Here is a 23,206-nt window from a genome sequence, read left to right as displayed (position 1 = left end):
GCAGGGTGAGGGATGTTGAAAACGACAGCCCCAGACTTCACTGCAGTGTGATTTTGAGGCCCATCAGGCACCTCTGCCTGGGGGCAGGTGTCCAGTGGGGCAGCAGCACTGACCACACCTCTGGGATAACGGGCCACATCCAAGGGCCCAACCTTACCCCTCTGTGGGAGCCTCTATGGGGTAGCATCACAGAATCACGGAATTATTTAGGGTTGGAAGGGACCTCTGGAGATCATTTAGTCCAAGCCCCCTGCCAAGGCAGCATCACCTTGAGCAGGTGACACAGGAATGTGGCCAGGTGGGTTTTGAATGTCTCCTCCCTGGGCAGCCTGTTCCACTGGTCTGCCACCCTCAATGTAAAAAGGTTCTCCCTCATGTTGAGGTAGAACTTCTTGTGTTTTAGTCTGCAGCCATTGCTCCTTGTCCAGTCACTGGGCATCACGGAAAGGAGTCCGGCATTATCCTTTTGGCACCTGCCTTTGAGATATTTATATGCACTCATGAGACCCCCCCCCTCAGTCTTCTCTACACCAAACAGGCCCAGCTCCTGCAGTGTCTCCTCGTGAGATGCTCCAGACCCTTCAGCATCTTCACTGCCCTCCACTGGACCCTCTCCAGTAGCTTCTTGACTCCCTCTCAGTCAGTACACTGAGGAGCCCAGAACTGGACACAGCACTCCAGATGTGGCCCCACTAGGGCCAAGTTGAGAGTGTGAGCGGCTGGGGGGCTGGCCCCGCGCTTCTGCTAGGCCCTACCAAAGCAAAGCGTGGTATCACCCCTGCATCTTCTCCCAGGGGCGCTGGGGTGGGCTGACCTTGTAGCGGGAGGTGTTCGCCCCTCCCTCCGCAGACCCCCATGCTGCAACCCGCAGTGCCCGCGCCCCCAGCACCCCCCGCACACTCCAGCCCCACGGACGCCGCCGCCTTGCCCCCAGAGCTGCCCCGGACCGCCGCGATGTGCCGCGGGCGGCAGCGTTGACGGGGCGAAGGGGGGTGCTGCTGTGGAAGAGGTGGGTGCGCGCTCCCGGCGCGGCGCGTCCCCGTGGGCGGGAGCGCGCGGCTCGTCGCCGCCGGGCTGCCAGGCACGGCTCGGCTCGGCGCGGCTCGGCGCAGCCCGGCTCGGCTCGGCGCAGCCCGGCACCGCCCGCCGAGCCCCCCGCCTGCCTCCCGCCCACCCCCGCGCCGCCATGGACGGGGGCGCCTTCGGAGCGGGGAAAGCCGGCGGCGCCTTCGACCCGCAGGCCTTCATCCGGCAGCCGCAGACCCTCCTGCGGTTCGTCTCCTGGGTAAGGCCCCGCCGCCCCCGGGGAGGGCACTGGCACCGGCACCGGGGCGGGGGGCGTCCCGCCGGGCTGCAGGGGCGCGGGGCTCCCCCCATCGACCCCAACCCCGACCTTCCTACACACCTGCCTCTATACACACACACACATATATATATATATATAAAATTGTTATGCCGTATGTTACATACCATTATATACTATAATAATATGCTGTTATGTATTATATATTTACTATTATATGCTTTATATATGCATGTGTATCCGTATGTCAATATGTGTCCACACATCCTAGATCATCACACACACAGATGTGGAGGTATACTTCCATAACTGTTTTTAGCTCTATCTCTGTTATATGTATATATATCTATATATCTATATCTATATATATCTATCTGTGTGTAGGTATGTTTGGATATATGGATCTATCTCTGGGTTTGTATATACGTATGTATAAAACTCCATATATAGCTACATATATGTGTGCACAAAAATGTACAGCTACGTATCTAGATGTGTGGATATAGGGCCCTATGGGGCGAGAGCAGTTTGGTTGGGGATTTCTTCCCTAGGGGAGAAGGGATGAATGACCATGACCCCATCTCCGTGCTGGTCTGGGCTTGAGGCGGGGTGTCTTCTCACCCTCCCATGCCTGTGGGGTTTTGGCACATGCCGGGAGGATGTGGGGTGACAGGGGGAACCTGGGATAGGGGAGAATGCTGCAGTCCTGGGATGGCTCCCCTGTGGGTCAGGGGGTGCTGGGCTCAGGCTGTGCTGAGGTGAGTTGGGGTGGCTATGGGAGCTGAATGTCCCTATGTGTTTTACCCTAATCCTTTCACCCCCCCAAACCTCCCTTCCCTGTAATGTTTTCATCTCCATAATTTGTGAAGAAGGGGGCAGAGGGAAAGGGGGGTCTTATGGGGGTGTCAGAAGAAGGTCTCTTCCTCTTCCCGTGATGCCGATCTCATGGATCTCATGGCTGCCCGTGGGGCCGGCGCATATGTGCAAGAAGGTCATTGGGATTAAGGCAGCGAGAACTGCAGCACTGAGCTGGCGGGGGAGAGATTGAGGTCTCGGCCGGTAGCGGCGAAGGGAGGGCAGGGAGAGAGAGTGGAGGAGACACATGCGCATGGAAGCTGAGAGGAAAGGTGGCAGGCTGGCTTTGGGAAAATAAAAGCAGTGCCAGGTGGGGGAAATGAGGAGGAAAAAGGAAGGTGGCTGGCCTGGCTCCCTGTTGGTGGTGGGGAGGCAGCCCTTTTCCTTCCAGCCGAGTGGGTGGGTGATGTCCCCTCCGGGTGACGTGACTTGGAGAGCGGCTCTAGAGCCCCAAGACAGCTAAGGACGTGATTAATGCGGGCATTCTGTCTGTCTGTCCATGTGCCTGAGCTTGTTTACACTACAGCACATCACGCTGGGAGCGGGCTGGCTGTGGCTGGGGGCCAGGCGAGGGGGTATGCGTGCCCCCGCTCCTGGGTAGCTGGCGTGGAGCCAGCCTGCATGCCCAGGGATGATGGACGTGATGTGACCTACAAAGGCTCTCCCACTGCTAATCTCTGTGGCAGAATTTCCTCTTTTTCTCTCTGCCACTCTGTCTGGTGGGTTTTTTTCCCCTTCATCCAAACACTGCAGGATTTTGGCTTCCCAGAGGCGCCAGTGAGGGAGAGAGAACAAGAAATATGTTTGTTGTTTAATTAGGCACCTAGTCTGCTTCAGAGTACACTCTTAGCTTGCTTGCTGAGCTCAGGTTTGTGCCCTGCAAGGTCTCCCCAGGCAAGAAGCACTTCTCAGGGACTGGCATCTCCTTGGGACCCTGCGCTGTTTCCCCCTGCTCATCTGACCTTGACAGAGGACAGGATGGGATTTACCCCAGGCACTTCACTTGGCCATGGAAATTGAAGTCCTTTTGCAGGAGCTGGAGGTGCTCCAGGTCAGTGGTCCAACGAGGGAGGCTGGCATGGCCATTATGGTGCAAGTCTATGCATTCCTCCTCCTGCTTTTCCACTGGCTTGGTCTTGTTTGGCCTCCCAAGCCTCTCTCCTTTCACAAAACAGGGAAGCCACAAGCTCACCCCAAATATTTAGTTGTAGTTTTGGTCTTTTTTTTAACTTGAGACCGAGACGGGTCCTTGTGGGTAGTGAAGTCTTCTCTCAGGCTGTCACAAGCATCATACCCTTTATGGCCCTTTCCATAACTTGGTTGAACTTTGCTGAAAAAAAGACTAGTTCATTGTTTTTTTTGTCCTTCTCACTCTGTCTGGGAGAGTGCTCAGTGGCTCCAATGGTCAGGGCCTTCCACCATAAATCTATTCATGGCTGGGGTTTTATCCATTTGCTTTTGTGATCTTGTGTCCTTCAGTTTAAATGGTGTTTTCCCCTGAGTGTATTTATAGATCGTGATAGCATCTGTACTTAGCTTTTCTATTGCCAGGCTCTGTGAGCCAAACTTCTTTGGTGGCAAAGGGCTCTCCCTCCCTGTGGTCTCTATGAGAGTCCTTCCTTTCACCTGCTCTTGCACACACTGGAAGTACTTTGCCCGCCATCTCCTGAAATCTGATTTGCTTTTATCCTGCTCATGTTGTGACTGGTCCATTGTCTCCCCAGGGCAAGCTGGAGGCTCATTTTGGCCTGTTTCATGTGATGAGCTTTCACTGAGAGCAGAAATTCTCGTGATCGCTTCCTCAGGCAGTGACCTTGTGCTCAGGTCATGCAGCCTTTTAGCAGACTTCATGATGGCACGAAGGTGCATATGGCTTTTTACCAGCAGAAACCAAAACTGGCTCCTGCCCAGGGAGTTCGCAGCCCAACTCAGGTGGTGGCAAATCTCTCGAGAGAATTGTAGGATCAGGAGCAGATGAGATGACCGAAGATTATTTATGTTGCTCCTTGCTGAAGAGGAGACAAGATAAATTTGACAAGGAGAATGCTGAACTATGGAAGGAGGTTAGCAATTCTGGAGCATCAGTTCACCATGACTGTGTTGTGAGGCAGCTCAGGTTTCGTGGATGCTTTGAAGGTTGGGCATGGTGGAATAAGTATGCATCTCCCTATAGAAAGGTTGCCTGCTATGGGTGCTGGTGAGCAGTGGTGGACCTGCAGGGCACGTGTGTCAGGTTTGGATGTTCAGCCTCAGCTCAAGCCGTTTCTCTGCTGCTGCCTTTCCCAGATGTGCTTGCCTGGATGAAATAGTGCCTTGCAGAGCAAGGAAACAGCCCTATGGAGCAATCCCTCCTGAGCATCTCTTCTAAAGGTGCTTCCAACAGCATCTGGATCTTGCAGGGAAGGGATTTGTCCAATTTAGCTGAACTGAGGCTTGCTGACAAAAGCAGTGTGTTGCTGGAAGATCCCAGAGGCTTCCTAACCTCTCTGTAGGGAAGAGCAGAACAACTTTCTCCCTATTCCCAGTGGCGGCAGTGAAGAGAAGTCAAGCAACTTACTCTGTTGCAATGTTGCCACTGCAGTTTACTCGCAGTCCTGGTCTTTCAAGGCAGTGCTCCACGCCATGCCACTTCACTTGCTGCCAGCTGCAGCACAGAGACGTGCTCAGAGCTGAGCTGCATCTCACAGCTGTTTAGCTCAGCTGGTAAGAGCATGGTGCTAACGATGCCAAAGTCATGGGGTCCATCCCCCAGCTGGAATCAGTGATCCTTGTGGGTCCCTTCCTACTCAAAATACTCTGTGGCTCTGGTGCCCCACAGCAGACAAGACGTGGGTGCATGGGTTGGTTTTGCACCGCTTTGGTATATTGACTTGCCTTCAGCCTGTTTAGGTGACCCAGCAGCTGGAGCTACTGGTGCTACCGCTGGAGCTTGTGGAGCTGGGTGACCTACACCAAGCTGGAGCTGCACAGCTCCAGGATTGTTCTTGAAATGAAGCAGGTGAGTGTGAGCACACCCCTGCCGAGTCCCGTTGCGCCCGGACCCGCAGTGCTCTCCGCAGCTGGCGCATGGGAGCTGGATGGCTCCTTTGCAACCCGCAGGCGTTGGATGTAGCGCTGGTGCCATAAATAAGTAAAAAGCTAATTGAAACAGGTTGTTCCAGGTGCTCCTGTCTGCTTGGAAACCTGCTTGCTGGAGAAACTGATGCACTGCTCGGTGTAAAAGCCTAACAAGGCAAAAGTAACTCGCTTTTTGGAAGCAGGCCCAGCTTGCTTGGATGTGGGCTTGAGTAAGAGTATTTCCAACCACAGTTGCACAGACAAAGCAGCCCATTAAAACTTGTCACACAAATGAGGTCCTGAGCCCCTTCTGATGCCAAGGTCACTGCCCCTCCAAAGGGAGGTTTGGTAAGGAGAGGTGCTGCCTGCTCTCCATCTTCTCCATTACCTGCTGCTGTTGCCACTGTGTCCCCTGGCTGGTAGGAGTTTGCAGACTTTCGAACTGGGACAGGAAGTGCTGTCCTCTGTGTCTACAGGCATGGTACATCCCAAACAGCTCTGGCTGAGCAGAAAAGGCAGTGAAGGCAGTGAAGGACAAGAACCACATCCATGGCTCCACAACAGGCTGGAGGATGGGCAAGCTGGAGGATGGGCACAAGTCACAGCATGGCAGAGAGCCCCATCTCCTCCCTTGCCAGCCTGGCTTGCCATGCTTGTGCCTGGCTTATGACACCAGTTACCTCTTCTCAAGGACACCCAATGTGGGCTTGTGATGGCAGTTAAACTGAGCCTTAGAGTTAGGAGCCCCTGGTGGTCTAGGGGTAAAGGCGCCGCGCTATCACCGCGGAGACCCGGGTTCGATTCCCGGTCAGGGCCACTCCCGGGCAGGTGGGGCTCGTTAGCCCTTAAAGGCAACCCACCTACGTCCTAAGGACCTCGCTGCCACTTAAAAGGCAACCCACCTACGTCCTAAGGACCTCGCTGCCACCGTCCAAGCTCGCTTGGCCCCGGCAGATGAACCTTAGGATTAAAGGGTGGGCTCAGTTCCGCGCACACTGTGTCTCACCTAAAAAATCCAATGCGCAGGCTGGAAGGTGTAAAGACCTTCCCCGGATCTTCGCTTGCGAAGACTGGCCATTATATTATAGAGTTTGGGGGCCTCATTAGTCTGAAACCAGCTGCAACTGGGCTCCCACCTTCTTTCTGTCCTAGGTAAATTTAGCTGAGATATTTCCCATGTTCCTGGACCATAGCTCATGCTCTCTGCCTCTGCTCCTCCACCTGATTTTTGCAGTGTGTTTGTGAGATACATTGGTGAATGATGAAAGAAACACAGAGGTTCAAAGCATGTTCTTTCAGTCAAGCCTTAGGTACAGTTCTTTAAGGGAGTGCCCATCCCTAGGTTTGCTTCAAAAGGGTTTTTGGGAGTTTGTTGTCATTGGGATTAGGTGAGAGATCATGTTAGAGGATGAATAATAAGTGTGCACAATTGCGCGGTGATTCAGGTTGGATACAGCAGGTTGTGTTGTTCCCCGCATGGCATTTCCAGGAAGAATCTTAGAGCAGGAACAAATCTCTCATTAATGGCATCGGCAGATAAAGATCTGAGAAGCAGCACATTGGAATCAAAGACAGTCAGAAACATGAACAAATGATAAGAGAATCATATGTAATCTGCTGTTTCAAAACATGAGAGGCGCACAGGTGAGAAGCAGAGAAACTGCACGGTGATGGGACAAGGCAAACAGCTGTGGCAGGACGAGGCAGCAGAGAGGACTCATGAGGCTGCAAGAGGAGCAGGTGCAGGTGGCAGTGGGTGCAGTTCTCTGCCTAGGTTGGCACAGCCAAGCCAAGGAGGGAGAGATGTGTTGCTAGGAAGAAAACTGAACTCTTCCTTATGGAAAAAGATGCAACGTAGCAATGTTGGGACTACACAAGACATGGATACCACCATGGAGGTGTGGTCATGGGGAGTTGCCAGGAGTCGTGATGGGACAGAAGATGGTCTTTCACCAGGGGAAGAACATGAGACCTATGGGACTGGACGGAGTTTCCTGAAGTTGCCCTCTTGGGCTCAGCCTCCTGTTACACCATGGGCATCTTCCAATGGCAGAGTTCTTCCTTCCTACCCAGGGTTGCAGACATGGCTGCTCCATCATCACCCGGGGCTTGGGATGTTGTGTCGGGGAAGATCATCCTGGGCACAGGTCTGGTGGGAGGCAGAAGGGTTAATGGCTGGCCTGTCAGCTGCCAAACCATGTGTGAAAAAAAAAAAGCTGGCTGGCCAGGAAAGCCTGTCCCAGATCCCGTGGCAGGAATTAGGGATTCGGAGCCTTTCTCCCTTCAGTCACCTGCTCCAGCTCAGCCTCAGCTGGTGAGCTGGGAGCTGGTGCCATGTGGCTGATGGCCAGAGAGGGTGAGCTGGGAGGGAAGTGCTGGCATAGCCATGCTCTTCCCCTGTCCCATGTTCAGGGGAATTGTGTATGGGGAGACTGGCCCCCTCCAGCACCCGCACAGGGCTCAGACACGCTGTCGAGACCGTGGGCAGGAGATTTTGCTGCCTGTGTGGTGCCGGCTGGAGGGAATAAATAGAGGCCGCCTGTTTCCAAGCTGCCAGTCCCATGCGTCTCAAAACCTGCATATGTTTTCTTCGAAATGAACTAAATACAAGTAGATTTAATGACAGTAATAATAATCCATGTCTGTGCAGGGCACTCCAAAGCTTTCCAGAGACTCCATTTGCAAGTGGCTGAATGAAAATGAAAGACTGATCATCTCTGCCAGTTTATCCTTTGCGGTCTCCCCTGCTCTTGCTTTCTTTCTAAACAGATTTATTCCTGGTCATTACCAGATCAGACTCAGAAGAGGTTATTGCTTCATTCTTCCCGAGGGGGATTTGATTTGAAGTCCCACAAGGAATATTATGTCACCAAACTATTTCCTTTCTATAACAAGATAAAAAGGGGGTGGGGAAGAGGGAGAGGCAGCATGCAGTGCGACAGAGGCTGTGGCCAGAGGGCATTGCAGTGAGCCCAGACAGGCAGCTCAGCAGAAACCCTCTTCAGCCTCATCCGCACCACAGCCATCCTGGGGATCTTGGGGATGAAGTCAGGAGGCAGCATGACAAACTCCTGGGATGAGGAGCAGGAAAATCCTAGTGCACTGCCGGAGGCTGGCTGTGGTTTGCATCCATCACATGATGCTCAGGAGCATCTGATGCACGGCTGGGGATGGGCAGTGTGGTGGAAAGCCTCACATGATGCTCAGGAGGTTTTGCCCAGCTCCCTGCAGGGCTGAGCCTGCAGTGGGGAGGGACTGGAAACCTCTCTTCTGAGGGCTCACCTCTCACCTTTGGCTTTGGCAAGATAAGCAAGTTTAGCAAGAGGGAAAAAAAAGGTATTTTTTGGTAGGAGCAGAATTTTGCCTGTTCTGCACTTTTCTCACTGTAGTAAGCCCTTACATGCCTGTAATGGCCAGCATGAGCCCCGTGAGAAACGAGGAGAGGAAACCTCTCAGCTTCTCCCCATCTCCTCCCCGCAGCGCTAAGCATTAAGTTCATTTTGCTGCGTCTTTTGGCAAGTTGCTCTATCTCTGTCAGCTTTGCAGTGCACCTGGCTCTGGGCTTCACTTGGTGTCTTTGGAGCTCTTGGATGAAAACAGGAGTCAAGGAAAATGATTGCAACAACCTGTGTGGGTGTAATGTTTAAGGAGAGGTGAAGCGGAGAAAAGCTGGGTCTCAGGAGCAGGGCTGAGTTGGTCAGATCTTCTCCAAGTGCTGTTTTCTGTCCCTTTTTTGAGTGTAATATATTACTGTCATTAAATGTGTACCTCCAGACAGTCTGCACACCTGCCCAAATAACATTGCTCTTGGAGGCTTAAAGAAACCTAAAAATCTCAACCAAAAAATCTAGTTGCTTCAAGCCCTGTTAGCTGACTTAAGCAGCCTCGCTGAAGAAATGAGGCCGCTCAGGTGCCCAAAGCTGGGGATGGCTGGCTGTTTTTTCTCACCAAGCACAGGAAAGTGGCTAATACCTCCCTCAGCAGAGTGAAATGATGGGAGTCTCGGGATGCCTCCTGTCAGCCTGTGGACAAGCCACTTACCTGCATCTCGATGCTCAATCAGAAGAAGACTCCTGCCATCTTCTCCTCACCTCATCTTTGCAGCTGGATGCGTATTTTGGACCATTTCATCAGTGGCCGTAGGCAAGACTCTGTGCAGCGAAGATTGGCTATGCCAAATGGGGGGAGAAGAAACAAGCAGTGATAATGCAGGGCGGTAAGAGTCTTGTGCCAGTGCTGCTGGTTGCTGACATTTCTTCAGAAGTGCTACAGATGTGATGGGAATGGGAACATAAATGCTTCATTCTTGAAAACTTGGTTCTTTGTTTATAATCCAGGCAGTCATTCATGCTGCACTTGTGGCTTGGATCATCTTTGCAGGGCATGGATTGTGAAATCAAGGAAATAAAAAATATTTGCTCTTTCAAAGATGACTTGCCACGTCAATGAGCTTCCACCCACCTGCTTCCTTACCAACAAGGAGTAGCTGCCATGGATGAAGTGTGCAACAATTTCTCCTTTAGGGCTGCAAGATCTGAGCTCTCATAATTACGATAATTGTTCCTCAGAATAGTTTCTGGGTGTAGACATCACAGGAATAAAACAGTCAATGTTACCTGTTAGCAGCAGCAGCAATTGCCTCTTCTGCTGTCCAGCTCTGCCTGTCAGTCTGGAACCTCTGGTTGAGCCTGCCCATTCTTGCCCAGTTGGTGTTATCCAGCCCAGCTCAAGGATTCTGTGCTCAGTGGGTCCTCACAGCATTTTGCTGCGCTGTCAGGGTGATGACAGGCTGGCAAAGGAAGCAAGCCCCCTCTCTGCAGTGCTGGGAAGTGGAGCATGGACCAGAGCTGATGCCAATGGTGAGGAAAACACAGATAGAAGGAGATATCCCTTAAGCTACTGTGCTTTGGTCCATTGAAAGCTTCCCTAAGGACAGAGAGTACTTTGGGGTAGCTGTTTCAGGACACAGAAGATAAGCATCTGCAGTGTCTTGTTCTGCTCACAGGTGAGAACACACTTAGTGGAATCTCCCCAGAAAACTCAGAAAGATCATCTGAAATCTGATGTTTGCCTGTAAATCATACCTTGGGCACCTCCAGGCTATGAAACAGGTTTCTCTTCATAGGAGAGAAGCTGCAGTGTCTTGGCTGACTGAAGATGGAGAAAGGAAGTTAGGAATGCCACCTCTGCTTGAAAATTAGGGAGAGAGAGATGTTCCTTTGGTCTTGTGACTCTGAGCTGGGCCTTTATGACGTGCCAGCATAAAAAGGTATGAAATAGAAAATGCAAAAAGGAATTATTTTGCTTCTTTCACTCACAAATGAGAGTTCTTCCAGGCCAAGCAGTAAATCCAAAGATAAGAGCAGAGGGAAGATGTGTATCAGGAGATGAGCAGAGTAAACAGAGGTGTCTCTGGGGAGAGGCCATTACAGAAGTTCATTCATCTCGAATGAGTAAGCAGAGACTCACAATACAGCTTGTTGCAAGGGTTGATCTGACTCAGGGAATCAACATTTTACCACTTTTGAGCCCTAAACCAAAACTGAACACCAGACTATGCTACTTTTGAGGCTGTTCCTTATCTTTGAAACAGAAGATAAACTTTCTGTCTAGTGCTGCAGAAAACAGGACACCCACTTTGCAATCACAATATATGGAGGTTGGTACTTCAGGTGTCAGCATCGGTGGTGGTCACAGCCCCATGTTGGGATGTCACTTCAGGAGTCTGTTGGCTCTCCCTCAGGCCAGAGGAACAGGATGTTACTGTCAATGGTTCCAGGCAGACCTGTCAGCCCAGCCTGTTGTGAAGGTGTGTGAGACATCCCATTCAGGCTGAAATTTTGAAGACCAACCCTTTGCTTCTGGCAGAAGAGATTCTTATTTAATTTTCACAGGCAATTTCTGCAAAATATGATCAATCTCAATTTTCAGGAAGGAGGAAGACAAATCAGTTGTTTTACTTCTACGCTTAAAAAGCTCTCATGAATTTTCAGAGAACCCATACAGTCTCTGAACTTCAGAACACCAGCTCCCGACTTATTTTTAGTTTGCTCTAGTGCAATGCACCCAATTTCAGCAACCCAAGTGTGACCCAATTGTGAGTCTTGGGGTGAAAAAATAATATCTGTGTCAGTGGCTACTTTTTGGAGTTTGGCAGGTGAAACACTGTTGGTGTTGAGTATCTGCCCAAGGGCTGTTGGGGACTGTGAGTAAGGTTTTTCCTCTCGTTCTTGAAGCCTCAGGCCAAACAGCAGAGATCTGTGCCGTGGATCTCAGGCATCCAACCCCGCCAATGATAAGTGGTGTGTTGGGTTGTCATTAATCAACAATTTTTCCTGAACTCACAAAGCTACTTTTCTGCTTTCTGGGTTGTCTTCTGGTGCTTGATTGGGTTAAGTGGTACTGGAGTCCTTCTGACCTAGCAAACACTCAGACTTAGCTCCACTCCCTGCAGGAGACTTGGCCTCTTCACGTTCTTGTGTTCTGCTTCTCCTTGGGGACTGGGTGGCGGTTCCAAGGGTGCCAGATCTTCTTGTGCAGACATCTCCTGGGCTGGCATAGTGCCCTGGTGATGTCCTAGTTAGATGTAAGTTCAACCCATGCCTGAGGTCCCATTTCCTGTCTCCTGAGGGTCTCGCAGGCAGCCTGCAGATGGGCTGTTCCTACTGAAAGTCTCCAGATGCCCTGCAAAGAAAAATCTGTACATGCTGCCTTGATCTTCCTGTAGCTGCAAGGGGAAGCTGTTTATTTGAGATGCAGGTCCAGGGGTGCTGTAAATAGCTCTCTGCTTTGGTGAACCTGCTGTGTCAAAGAGGGACAGCCTTGTGGCAGGAGACGAAGGCTAAGCCTGTGAGCAAAGATTAGACCAGCAACTGCGGATTAGGGCATTTCTACCTGGACTCATCCTTAATTCTACTTGATTTAAAATAACATGCAGTGGCAGTGGTGGCGATGGGTAGGGAGGACTCACAGTGGCCTTGACAGGCAGACCTGGAGGAAGGATGTTTGGCCCTTAAAATCTGTGGGGAAGCTTGTAGGGTGTTGGCATACAGGTGAGTGGGCAGAAGGATAGGTGGTGTCACAGACTGAGCTGATGGAAGACTGGTGGAGAGAGGTCTACGATGTGTGGGGAGATGGGGAGAATGGGAGCCCAGCAGAATGGAGCTGCAGAGCAAGCAGGGCTGTGGATTGTGGGAGGGTGGATGGGGAAAAGAGCACAGTAGCTTGATGGATAAAATCAGTGAACAAATGCATGGTAGAAACAATTAATGCCTTGAAGGGAAAGGAGTGAGTGGGAGAATAAGTGCAGACTAAGAGGATTTCCTCTACTTGAAAGCCATTGTATGCAGGAACCCGCACCAAAACCATATCCCAATTTACACTCTGTGTTGCCTCCCTGTGTGTCTATGGGAAGCCACCCTTACTCCAGATTGCAACTGCTTTGCATCGCTTTAGGTCAGATGGATAAAAAGGTTCAATCTAAAAATGTCCTATTTTAAGTTAATCCTCAGAAATAAAATGAGACTATCAGTAAATTCCCTGTGGCTACAGCCCAGGCAAGACAGTGGGATGGGAGCTCAGCAGAGCAGAGATGTGCTTGCAAAGAGTGTCTGTCCCCTACTCCTATGTGCTGGTCTGGAGAGATGGGGCTTGCCCTGACATGTCTCTTGCCTCCCTCCCCACCAGATATTCTCCATCGTGGTGTTTGGCTCCATTGTCAATGAAGGGTACGTGAACCGCCTGGACGAGTCAGAAGAGCACTGCATTTTCAACCGCAATCACAATGCATGCAACTATGGCATTACCGTGGGTGTCCTCGCCTTCCTCAGCTGCCTTCTTTACCTGGCTCTGGATGCCTACTTCCCGCAGATCAGCAGCGTCAAGGACCGCAAGAAGGCAGTGCTCTCGGATATCGGAGTCTCGGGTGAGCTTCCTGGTTGGTTGGCCGTAGTGCCTCTCCCCTCTGCTGGCAAGGGAGAGACAGGGAGCTTCTGCTGCCCTTCAGGTCAGGTCCTTGCTTGCAAGGAGGTCTTTAGGTTCCTTGCTCTCTCAGGTTTTCTGTCTCTCTTTACCTTTCTCTTCCTCTCAGACAGTCTGGCTCATGCCTCTCAGCTTTTCTCCGTAGGTGTAGCTCAGGGAGCCCTTTAGGATCAGCAGGTCTTGGCTCCCTGCATCCTTGTGCTTAAGACCAAGTGTGTATGCCTCTGGAGAAGGTACTTCCTCCTTTTCCAGCTCCAGGTGATGAAAAAAAGTTGAGGGATTAATGCAGGCTGACTTAACTAGTCCTCCTAAGTTACCTGGCATTCTCTGTATGAATAACTGTTCAGGACCTCATCCATCCCTGACACTTATTCTAACTTATCATCAGATCTCTCCATCCCCAGCAGTGTGTTACAGTGACAGACAGAGTGACAGTGTGTGTGTAAGGCCAGTCAGCAGGATCACGAGGAGGTGCTTTGCTCTCGTGCTGTCATCCTCAGTCACTCTCCTGGCTTGTTCCAGCCATTCAGGCAAACTGGTCAACATCAGGCCCTCCTCAGAGTATGCCAGAGGGGCCATAAGTGGAGTGAGGGCCGGATCAGATGAAACATCAGAACTTGCTAAGGACATTGGGCTTGCAGGTTTGTCCACAGTTATCCCTTTGCCCGGCAGTCCCTTGTACAACTGACAAGAGAAGGGGAGTAACTGAGCCCTGTTTTGGTGCTGCTTAGGAATGTCCATTTCCCCCACTGCTGGGTATCTGCCTGCACCTGGCAAAGAGATTAAATTCCCCCTTGAGGCTACCCTTTACCTTCACCCTGTGCTGGGGGCTCAGCATGTTAATGATCCTTCATCACCTTTCCTTGATGCGAGTCCTTGGGCTGTGCTGTCCTGACAAAAGCCAGTCTCTGTGCAACTGCAGGCCAGCTACTTCCCACTCCTCTGGAGCTCCCATGGAAGGAATTGTTCTTTGCTTGTCCTTGCAGGACGAGATTGTAAAGCAGTGGCTGTTTCAGACAGCCCAGGTGATTGCTCTGGTACTGGAAGCCCTTCAGGCTCCCTCCCAAGGCCAAATGCAAGTCCTGTGATCAAACCAAACACAAGCAAATGAACTCTCCAGGGGTACTTTCTGCAGACACCTTTTGTCACCTTGACAGTGTAGCCATCAGTGAGCTTTACCAGTTCACTTGGGCTTAGACTGGCTCTGCAGTCAGTTTGGCCCAGTCTGCAACATACTAGTGGGTCTCAGAGGGCTGAAATCTCCAGAAAAATTTGATATGTATATGTTCTGCTCACACATATCTTCTGTCCTTCCCCTCTGGCATGTCCGTGGTGGTCCATCCCAGCATTTTGGGCATTCCTCTGGTTCGTTGGCTTCTGCTTTCTAACCAACCAGTGGCAAGCTTCAAAAGAAGAGGACAACCCACTGAATGAGGGAGGGGATGCAGCCCGAGCAGCCATCACATTCTCGTTCTTCTCCATCTTCACCTGGGTGAGTACAGAGTCCTGATGTTGGATCAAATGTCCTGTGTACTGTATTATCTTGTGGGGAATGGAAGGTGACTGGCTAAGAGTGGTTGGTTCCCTCTGGGATCTCAGTTCACATGGCCTCCGAGAAGGAAAAGCAGGTTGGGAGATAAACTTGGGAAACAAGGACTCAAAAACTTACGTGAAAGAAGGTTTTAGAGCATTTACAAGCTCAATGGGAAAGAGAGTCCCATATCCTATTAAGCAGTGTCCTTGACAGACTTCCAGTATGACCATGGACAAGCCTGCTCCCCAGGCACCATTATCACAGAATTATACAATAGTTTGGGTTAGAAGGGACCTTTAAGAGCCATCTAGTCCAACTCCCCTGCAATAAGCAGGGATGCCTTCAACTAGATCAGGTTGCTCAGAGCCCAGTTCAACCTGACCTTGAAGGTTTCCAGGGATAGGGCATCCATCACCTCTCTGTTAAACCTGTTAACCTGTTTCCCCTGTGCATCAGGGGACTTCAGCAGCATTTTCACCTCACAGACACTAAATAGAGAAGGGAGCTCCAGGGCAGGGGTTATACCCATGTCCCTTCCTGCTGTGCTCCTGTCATATGAGCTGTTACCACTGGCCACAAGAGGCTGCAATGAGCGTCCCTCTGGGCTGCCTGTCTGCAGCACTGCCTCACTGGGTCGTCTCTTAGGAAGGTGATGGTGCTGTCTTAAGATTACCCTTTCCCCAGCAGTTCTTTATTGCTAGTTCCCTCGAAAAACTGTCGTGTGCAAATATAAATATCCTTGATGATTTCCTCCTGCCTCTGAAAGCACCAAGCACAAGTGATTTTTTCTGAAGTGACAGGATAGTGCCAAGCATGAAAGCATTTTAGCCCTGTCTCCATGCATAAGTGCTTGTGGTTTTGTCTTCTCCCCTTCCTACAGGCCGTAACGTGGGGCAGGGTCCAAATAGGAAGGGTGCTATAAGACCACAGAGCTCTTGGAGAGGAAGGTCACACCAAGCAGGATCAAGGAACAGCAGTGTGTGTGTTCCCTTCATGAGCTGTGTCCTGCACTGAGTGCTGCCAAAATCCCCTTACAAGCTCCAGCAGAAAGTTTGACAAGGAGCAAGGCTGTTGCAAGGTGCCATCACCTGCAGTGGTCCTCCCCAGTTCACGGGCTTGTGAGTGACTAAACAGGCATCTTCTTCACCTGGTTCCTTACTGATTTTCCTTCCTACACCACTCTCTCTCCTCACAGGGCAGCCTCGCATTTCTGGCTTTCCGGAGACTCAGAGACATTAATTTTCAGGAGGAATACAATACCCTGTTCCCTAACTCCCCATCCTTGCTGCCTTAGTGCCCCTTGCTGATGGGAGAATTTGGGGGAAGGGGTGAAGGGATGCAGCTGGAGGAGGTCACTGAGCAGAGCCGGTTCCAGTGCCCTGACCTTGGGGGTGTGGTCACTACAGGGCATGGGATGGGAAGACATGGGCCATTGAACTGGAGTGGGGTTATCCACTGAATGGGGGATCTCCCTCTGGAGAGTTGGAACCGGCAATTTCTCCTCCTCCTCTGCTTCCTTCTCTCCCTCACCCGTACCCTAACTAATGCTCTGTAACACCACTGTGCCTTCCTTTAGATGACTGCTCAGACCTAATACTTCAGCCAGGAGATGCCCTCTGCCCCCACCACTTTATCTCTTCCAATTCTTTCCAGACCTCACTCTCCAAAAACCTTTTCCCCCATCACCTGCTAGACTGCTCACCTCGATCATGGATGCTCTGGGACAACAAACCATGCCTGCTGGGGTCCACAGTGCTGAACCCTGTGCCCAGGGCTCTCTCAATCCACCAAAAGGTGTCCTGCCTGCAGTGCCTGGGGCAGGAGGCAGCAGTTTGTTTGCTGACCAACCCCTGGTCTGGGAAGCAGCCACCTTGCCTGCTGCTGCTCCTTCCCAAGGTCTGTGCTGCACCGTGTGGATGTTGACTGGTGAAGGGGTTACAGGGGGTGACCTCTACCTCACTACTTTGTGTCAAATCCTGCTCTCCTTCCTGGCCTCTCCAAGCCAAATGGCAGCGTAAATCCAGCCTAGCAGCTGAACCCGCTGTGGTTTTGCTGAGGCAGATATTGCCTTCCCACAGGCAGGAGGGGTAGAATGGAATAAACACGTGCCAACTGAGCCTCTGCGATCTGTGCCATGTTGGTGAAACCCCATTGCCAGGCAGGAGGTGCCCATCACATCCCAGAGAGAGCAGGGAGCCCTGGCAGGCTGCACACAGCCAGCTGCACTTGCAGCCATCCCTGCCCAGCCCTCCTCTCTCCTCTTGAGCTCGTGCTTTCTGTGGGACAGCCTGGACTTCCATGCTCTTGGGGTCTTTCACCAGTGCTCCGCCAGGCGGGCCTCACGCACTAATCCGTAACCACTACTAACCCCACTTTTGTTTGTTTCTCTTTTTCGGTACGTTCCCCCTCTTTTTCTCCTCTTCCCTCCCCTCTCTGCTTCCCATTTCTTCCCTCCACCTCCTCCCTTAAAGGTGGGCCAGGCATTCCTGGCATATCAGCGTTTCCAGCTGGGTGCCGATTCGGCCCTCTTCTCCCAGGACTACATGGACCCAAGCCAGGACTCCGGCATGCCTTATGCTCCCTACACGAACGAGGAGGATGCTACAGATGCGGTGGGGACATACCAGCAGCCCCCTCCAGCAGATGCTTTCGACACCGAGACACAGGGGTACCAAACGCAGAACTACTGAGCCACCGATGCCCCTTTCCCTTCCCCTTTCCCTTCTGCCCCCTTTCCCACTGCCGGCAGAAAGCCGAGGCACAAACCAGACACGTGCATAGTGGTACTAGAGGTGGCTCTCAGCTATGCTCCAGCCTTCTGGGTCATCTGTTTTTATTTATTGTTTTTAAAAAAGGAAAAAAAAAAGAAAAAAAGGTTTCCCCATCACCTTTTCCTTCTCCTCTCCCCTCAAGCTACCTGCCAGAACCAAATTTTCTCCAAATCTGCATTGTGACAGGAAGGTCCCCCCTTTCCTTCTCTCCCTCCTGCTTTGCTGCAGATGGCAGAGTGTGTCTGGTGGGCAGGAGAGGGGCTGTGGTACCAACAGGGTAAAGGAGAGGGTGTTGAAGGCAGAAGGGAAGAAATCAGAGGAACCGGGGATCTTCCTAGAGGAGATGGTGTTGCTAAAGGCTGGAGTAGATGTATGAGCATCCAAATTGGTCTGGAGTACCTGGTGGCTCGAGGAGGGGAGTGGTGTTGGAGTCAGTGTGCACAAGTGTGAGGATGGGGCCTGGAGGGCAGCAGGAACAGTAAAGATGAGGGCTTTTCTCTACCACATGCTAGTGAGGGAGAGGTGCTTTATTTTTAGAGGGCTTGGGAAGAAGTGGTATTGGAGTGGTGGGAGCACAAAGAGGAAAAAATGGGAAGGGAAAGAGGAAGATCTGCAGGTACAATCAGGAATCACAGGCTAGGTTATAGCAAGAGACTGAGCAGAGCAGAGGGGCAGTGCCATGAGATCCAGCCCCCTTGGACTGAGGTGGAGGTGGTTCCCCTCAGCTGTACATCCTGCTCACTGCTCTTCTCAACACCAGTTTTCGATGAGGCAGGAGGGGAGCCATGCCCAGTCCCTGGGCCCAGATACAGTGCCCCTGGGAGGAAGGATGGAGGATGTGGACTTCTGGGGCCCCTGAGAGTCCTCGACCCCAGCTGGGTCAGTTTGAGGGGGAGAGGGGAGCTGTCCTTTCATCCTGGGCAGAGAAGGAGGAGAAAGGAGGAGAAGGAGGAGAAAGACAGTTTTGCTCCTCAGGTCCTTACCTTTGTTCCTCTGTTCCTCTGCTATAACATTGCAAAGCCTCTTGCTGATGCCATCCTTGTAGCACACAGGAATGGAGCAGGACTCTAATTGGAAAGAAATGCTGCTGGAATGGCCAGCATGCATCTGGCTCTTGCACAGGGGTGCAACCAAGCGGGGAAGGATCCTGCCCTGCACAGCCGCACTTTGCCTCCCACTCAGATGGGGAGGAGGTCTTGGTGTGCAGAGAATTGGGGGCCAGACTGAGCTCTCTGAGGACTGGTCTTTCTGTACTTGCCATAGACCATACCTTAGTGCTCTTCTGCAGCATCTCAGATCCTGGCTGACTTTAAAGCCTCACCTAGGTGGCAGCAGTGACTCTTCAATAGAGCTCATTTTGATATCATTCCACACTCCTTATTACTCCTTATTATTTTCTTCAAGTAAAGACACAGCTGTGGAAGCCCACTCTCTGTTCTAGGATAGAAGCAAGGTCTGTGTGTGAAGACAGGTTCCCAGATTTCCCCTGAAGGGAAATAATTCAGCAGTAGCTACCTGGACAATCGTCCCTGGCACAGACATCTCTCAGAGCACAAGATGCAGGGTTGACCTTGCAGCAGTGAGGAGCTCCATTGCCCAGGCAGCCACCCTGCTTGACGCAACACTGGTCCCCGTAGCAGAGATGGGGAGCAAATCCAAAATCTGTAGATGCCCCCAGTGAGCATCCAGCCTGTTCCTTGTAGCATCCTTAGGAGTCAGGAGGATGGGACACAGGTCTGCCCTGTGGCTGTGTGAACACCTCTTCTGGAGGAAGAGATACCAGTCCTTCCCTCCTCCCAGCATGACTCCTTCCCAGCTCCCCCACAGTGATCGGAATGGGGTAGGAACTGTAGAGCAGCAGGCTCCCAAAGAGGGAAGTGGGGCGGTGTTCTCTGCTGTATATAGACACGGTTTCTGCCTGCTCCTACCAGCAGACTTGTGCTGCTGGTGGCTGTCACCATGGCTTGTCCGTCCCATGGCTTGCCCCACTGTGCTGGTAGTTACCCAGTGGTGAAGACAGGAGAGGGGAACCAGCCAGCCCCTCAGACACAGCAGGAATGACTGGGCACACATCCCTTGCTCTGGAGCTGTGAGTGAACGCAATACTGTAAATAGGAGGGGTGTTTTTTGGAAGGAAGGCCCCTGAGCTTTATTTTCTGTGGGTTCAGCCTAATATTTAGGCTTGGGATGGGTTTACTTTTTTGAGAGGGGTTTGTTATGACTGTGGCTGTGGGGGGAGCTCCCTGCAGTCCGTCTCCCCCTGGGGGAGAAGAATGAACAAATGATGAGGTGGAGGAGGAGAGAAATTAGTTGTACTCACCCAGACTCATCTGTGTCATCCTTCATGCTTTCATATGGGGTGTGGGGAGGGAACCGAGAGGAGGAGGATGCTATAAATAACCAGCCCTCAGCACAAAAATGTGTTTTCCTTTTGGATGGAACTGCCCAGCACCGGTCCCTCTCCTCAGTGAGGGACCAGGTGCATAGGGAGAGGTATAGAAAATATGTGGGGGTCTTCCTGAGGCTCTGCTTTGGGGTGTAGTGCAGGAGCACCTTACATACCCTTTTCCCATCAGTTACGTAGATGACTAAACACCGTTTGGGGCTGACTAATGAGCAAGGTTTTCTTTATCCTCTTTGGCTTATGTCCCTCATGTAACCAGCTGATGGTCTCAGATGGGCTTGAGGCAGGTATGAGCTTCCCCCTCAGAGCCAGCACTTCAGTGAGACAGGAGCCAGGTGGCTTCATCCTGGGTTATTGCCCCTCTCTCTGTCCCTCTCCTCCTTGCTTTGCATTGTAGGAAAGGCATTGGTGTGGCAGAGGACACTATAACAGTAGATACTCAGACAACTTCTTGCTTTTGCTCATGGCAGAAGACATACAGCTCCTTGGGTTGATGTGCTTTCAGCCTTTGCAGTGGAGGGTTGGTGGTGACAGACCTGGGGGTGGGAGTCTCCTTGTTTGCATGTAGCTCTGTAAAATGCAAAATGCAATTTCCATTGGCATTTGGCTTGTTCTGCAGCTGATGAAACATACAGACCTACCCAAAGGGCTGGTTATCTTATCTTAGGCGCTTCTGATAAGGTGCTGCCTGTTTCTGGTTATCATAGGCAAGACCTGAACAGCTGGCTAGAACATGTCCCTATTATATTCTAAATGTGGGTGATATCAGCCCCACTGTACAGATTAGGAGATCAGAGGGAAGGCTGTATAAGCAAAACCATAAGGCAGCTTTCTTCCCCCTCTGCCATTTGTCCAGATTATAGAGGATTACCATCCCCCATTGGGAACAATGTCCCCTTGACGTCTTCTTATCTTAGGAAGTCCCCTTGTAAGGGAGTGTCTCATGGAAGCAGAGGTTCTGAAGGGCAAAGGGATGAGGAAACTTTACCCCAGTTCTATCTGTGACTTCAGCCTCCTGACCTGTCCCCATCCCTGGCTCACCCGTATCCTCACCACCACCCTATTCATCACCTCATCACACACACCCTTCCTCTCTGCATATTCCTGGCAGTTCCCTCAGGGGAGGAGGTGTCTTTGTCCCTGCTCCCTCGCAAGCACTTGGGAGGACCTGGGAAGACAGCATTGCAGGGTGGTTCCCACAGGAGTCTCAGCTCCGGTCCCCAGAGCAGGTACAAGGCAAGGAGCCCAGTGAGGCCACCTCATGCAGCAAGTTCAAACCATCAATCCAGACAACTCCCTGCTGCCTGCGTGGCATTTGTAACACCACCTGGGCTGCCCTGCCCCTTCCCCTGCCACATTACTGCCTGTGTATAGTATATATATTATATATATATATTTAAAGAGATGTATAATATAAAGCTATACATATATACGTATATATGATGACTCATGGATGGCCTGCTGCATACAGGATCCTCTTGAGTGGTCTTGTCTAAGCCCGAGTGTCCCTTCACCCCTCCTCCCTGTCCCCCTGCCCCTGTCCGTTCCGAAATCCAACTACAGCGAACCCCGCCACCTCGGCACCTGTGTTTACAATGTCCTATATATTTGTGGTTAACAAAGTGAAGGTGGTAACTACTGGTGTCTCAATAAAGTTATGATGTTCAAAATAACCAAACTATATGTAAAAAAAAAGTGGTCTGGATTTTCTTCTCTGGGGAGGGATGGGGTTTTTTTCAGCTTGGTTTGCTAGGGAGCATTGGCTCCCGTGCTCCTCCATGGCCAAGCTGGCAAGTTTACTGACAATCAGTGGCTTGAACAGAGGAAAGAGACCTAAAGAACTGCCCTGACTGAGATGTTTCAGAGGGAGCTAATGGTTACTTGTTTTACTTGGCCTGAGTTTCAAATTACACACCATCAAGTGTCTCCTACCTAATCAGTAGGAGAAGATGAGGAACTTGACATGCCACGTTAGAAGTGGGCTCTCACTGTGAAACGGATATGGCAATAGGAGGTATGAGGAAGGGGACGTGGAGGAATATAGGATACAAACCTATATGAAAACACATAACTGTATTTCCACACCTGGGGAAGCAGATTTGTTTATCCCTTGTTGTGTCTTTACCTCTGTTCATCTATGTGTTGACCATTGCTCGGGCGTCTGGTGTAGTGCGTCAAGTTTTCAAAACATAATCAAATTCTGGGAAACAAGCTGTCAAGACACTGCTGACAGTGGGTGTCAGTGATTGGTAGCCCACCACTAAAAAGGATCTTGTTTCAATGGTCTCTGCAATAAAAATGAAACTCCAAATCCCATCCCACACTAATGCTTAGGTAAAGCTTCCTTCTCATCCTTTTGTAATGAGTCTGTCACCCACATACCTGAGTATCACATTTCCCAACCCCTGTGGGGTTTGAGGGCAGTAAGCAGAGGCACATGATGGTGAGCAGGCTCTATCTAGTCCTCCAAACTGTCTCCCCTCTCAGGGACACAACTGAGCACACATTGGAACTGCACATCAAATTATATGCAAAAGCGTTGATGGACCAACCCATCCGTTTCGTGATTAATCTTTGTTTGGACAAGACCCTTCCTACAGTCAAAGCTTTTGGGGTGGATGTGTTGTGGAGATACTGTGCCCACAGAAAGGCAAATGTCTGTATTGGCAATAGGTGGAATTAAAAACTGGTGAGACAAGATGTTGCCAAAAGCAAGCATTTCAGATGAATAAGACTCTAACATTACTAGTTTGTGTTTTCTAATACTTTGAAATCTCTTTAATTTTGTTTTCTGGTATTTCAAGTGCTTATGAGTCATGTTTTGAAGCTTCTCCCTGAAGCCATGACATCCAGAAGCATAATTCTATTATAAAGCTGGGTTTTTTTAAAAAAAGGTCACATAATCCCAGGACTCAAAGAGATGAGACTTTGTTTAGTGTATCAAGGAATTCAATAAAATTATACATTTTGGCACAACTGAAACAACTCCATTTCCCTCCCTCAAAGATCCAGCTGGCCTAAAGCTCTGTACAAACTGTTTTGCAGTGATATTTGGCTCTGTCTTGCAGGGATCAGCACTCTCTCGTCATTAGCCCTTCCTCTGTCAGTAGCTCTCCACACTGGCTCTCCAGCTCTCTGGGGGGTGCTATTTGCCCCATCTTGTTTCTTTGCCATTCCAGCATGCCTGGAAACAGTGGCCTGCAGAAAAGTGAGGAGCAGCATTAGGGCACCTGTACCTGTGGGAAGCGTCAGGCTGAAGGTGGTAGAGGTAGATGGGGAGACCTCCGGGTGCAGCTGCGTGA

The 23,206-nt window shown here is 51.0% G+C and overlaps 2 protein-coding genes across 3 annotated transcripts in view; one reads left to right on the top strand and one right to left on the bottom strand.

Moving 5' to 3' along the window:
• Positions 1 to 23,206, bottom strand: part of RPL3 (ribosomal protein L3) — a 263,879-nt gene that overhangs the window by 10,421 nt on the left and 230,252 nt on the right. The window lies entirely within an intron of this gene.
• SYNGR1 (synaptogyrin 1) lies at positions 1,075 to 21,986 on the top strand. 2 transcript variants are annotated; one of them, XM_050324180.1, is made up of 4 exons: positions 1,075 to 1,285; positions 12,902 to 13,139; positions 14,542 to 14,687; positions 15,925 to 17,194. In XM_050324180.1, exons 1-4 carry the CDS (start codon positions 1,187 to 1,189, stop codon positions 16,021 to 16,023), a joined length of 582 nt encoding a protein of 193 aa, XP_050180137.1. In that variant the 5' UTR covers positions 1,075 to 1,186; the 3' UTR covers positions 16,024 to 17,194. The 2 variants fall into 2 exon arrangements, with proteins under 2 accessions (XP_050180137.1, XP_050180136.1); XM_050324179.1 differs by lacking the exon at positions 15,925 to 17,194 and adding an exon at positions 17,201 to 21,986 and having other exon boundaries at positions 1,087 to 1,285.

This window comes from Myiozetetes cayanensis, unplaced genomic scaffold (genome assembly GCF_022539395.1).
Source record: "Myiozetetes cayanensis isolate MyiCay16 unplaced genomic scaffold, myiCay2020 scf3, whole genome shotgun sequence".
NCBI lineage: Eukaryota > Metazoa > Chordata > Aves > Passeriformes > Tyrannidae > Myiozetetes > Myiozetetes cayanensis.
This window is presented reverse-complemented; position numbering and strand designations above follow the sequence as displayed.

Excerpts from the sequence above, each read along its gene's own strand:
- SYNGR1 (XM_050324179.1), top strand. The coding sequence starts at position 1,187 with ATGGACGGGGGCGCCTTCGGAGCGGGGAAAGCCGGCGGCGCCTTCGAC. Across the intron at positions 13,140-14,541 it reads CTCGGATATCGGAGTCTCGG|CATTTTGGGCATTCCTCTGG; the intron begins GTGAGCTTCCTG and ends GGTCCATCCCAG. Across the intron at positions 14,688-17,200 it reads TCTTCTCCATCTTCACCTGG|GTGGGCCAGGCATTCCTGGC; the intron begins GTGAGTACAGAG and ends CCTCCCTTAAAG.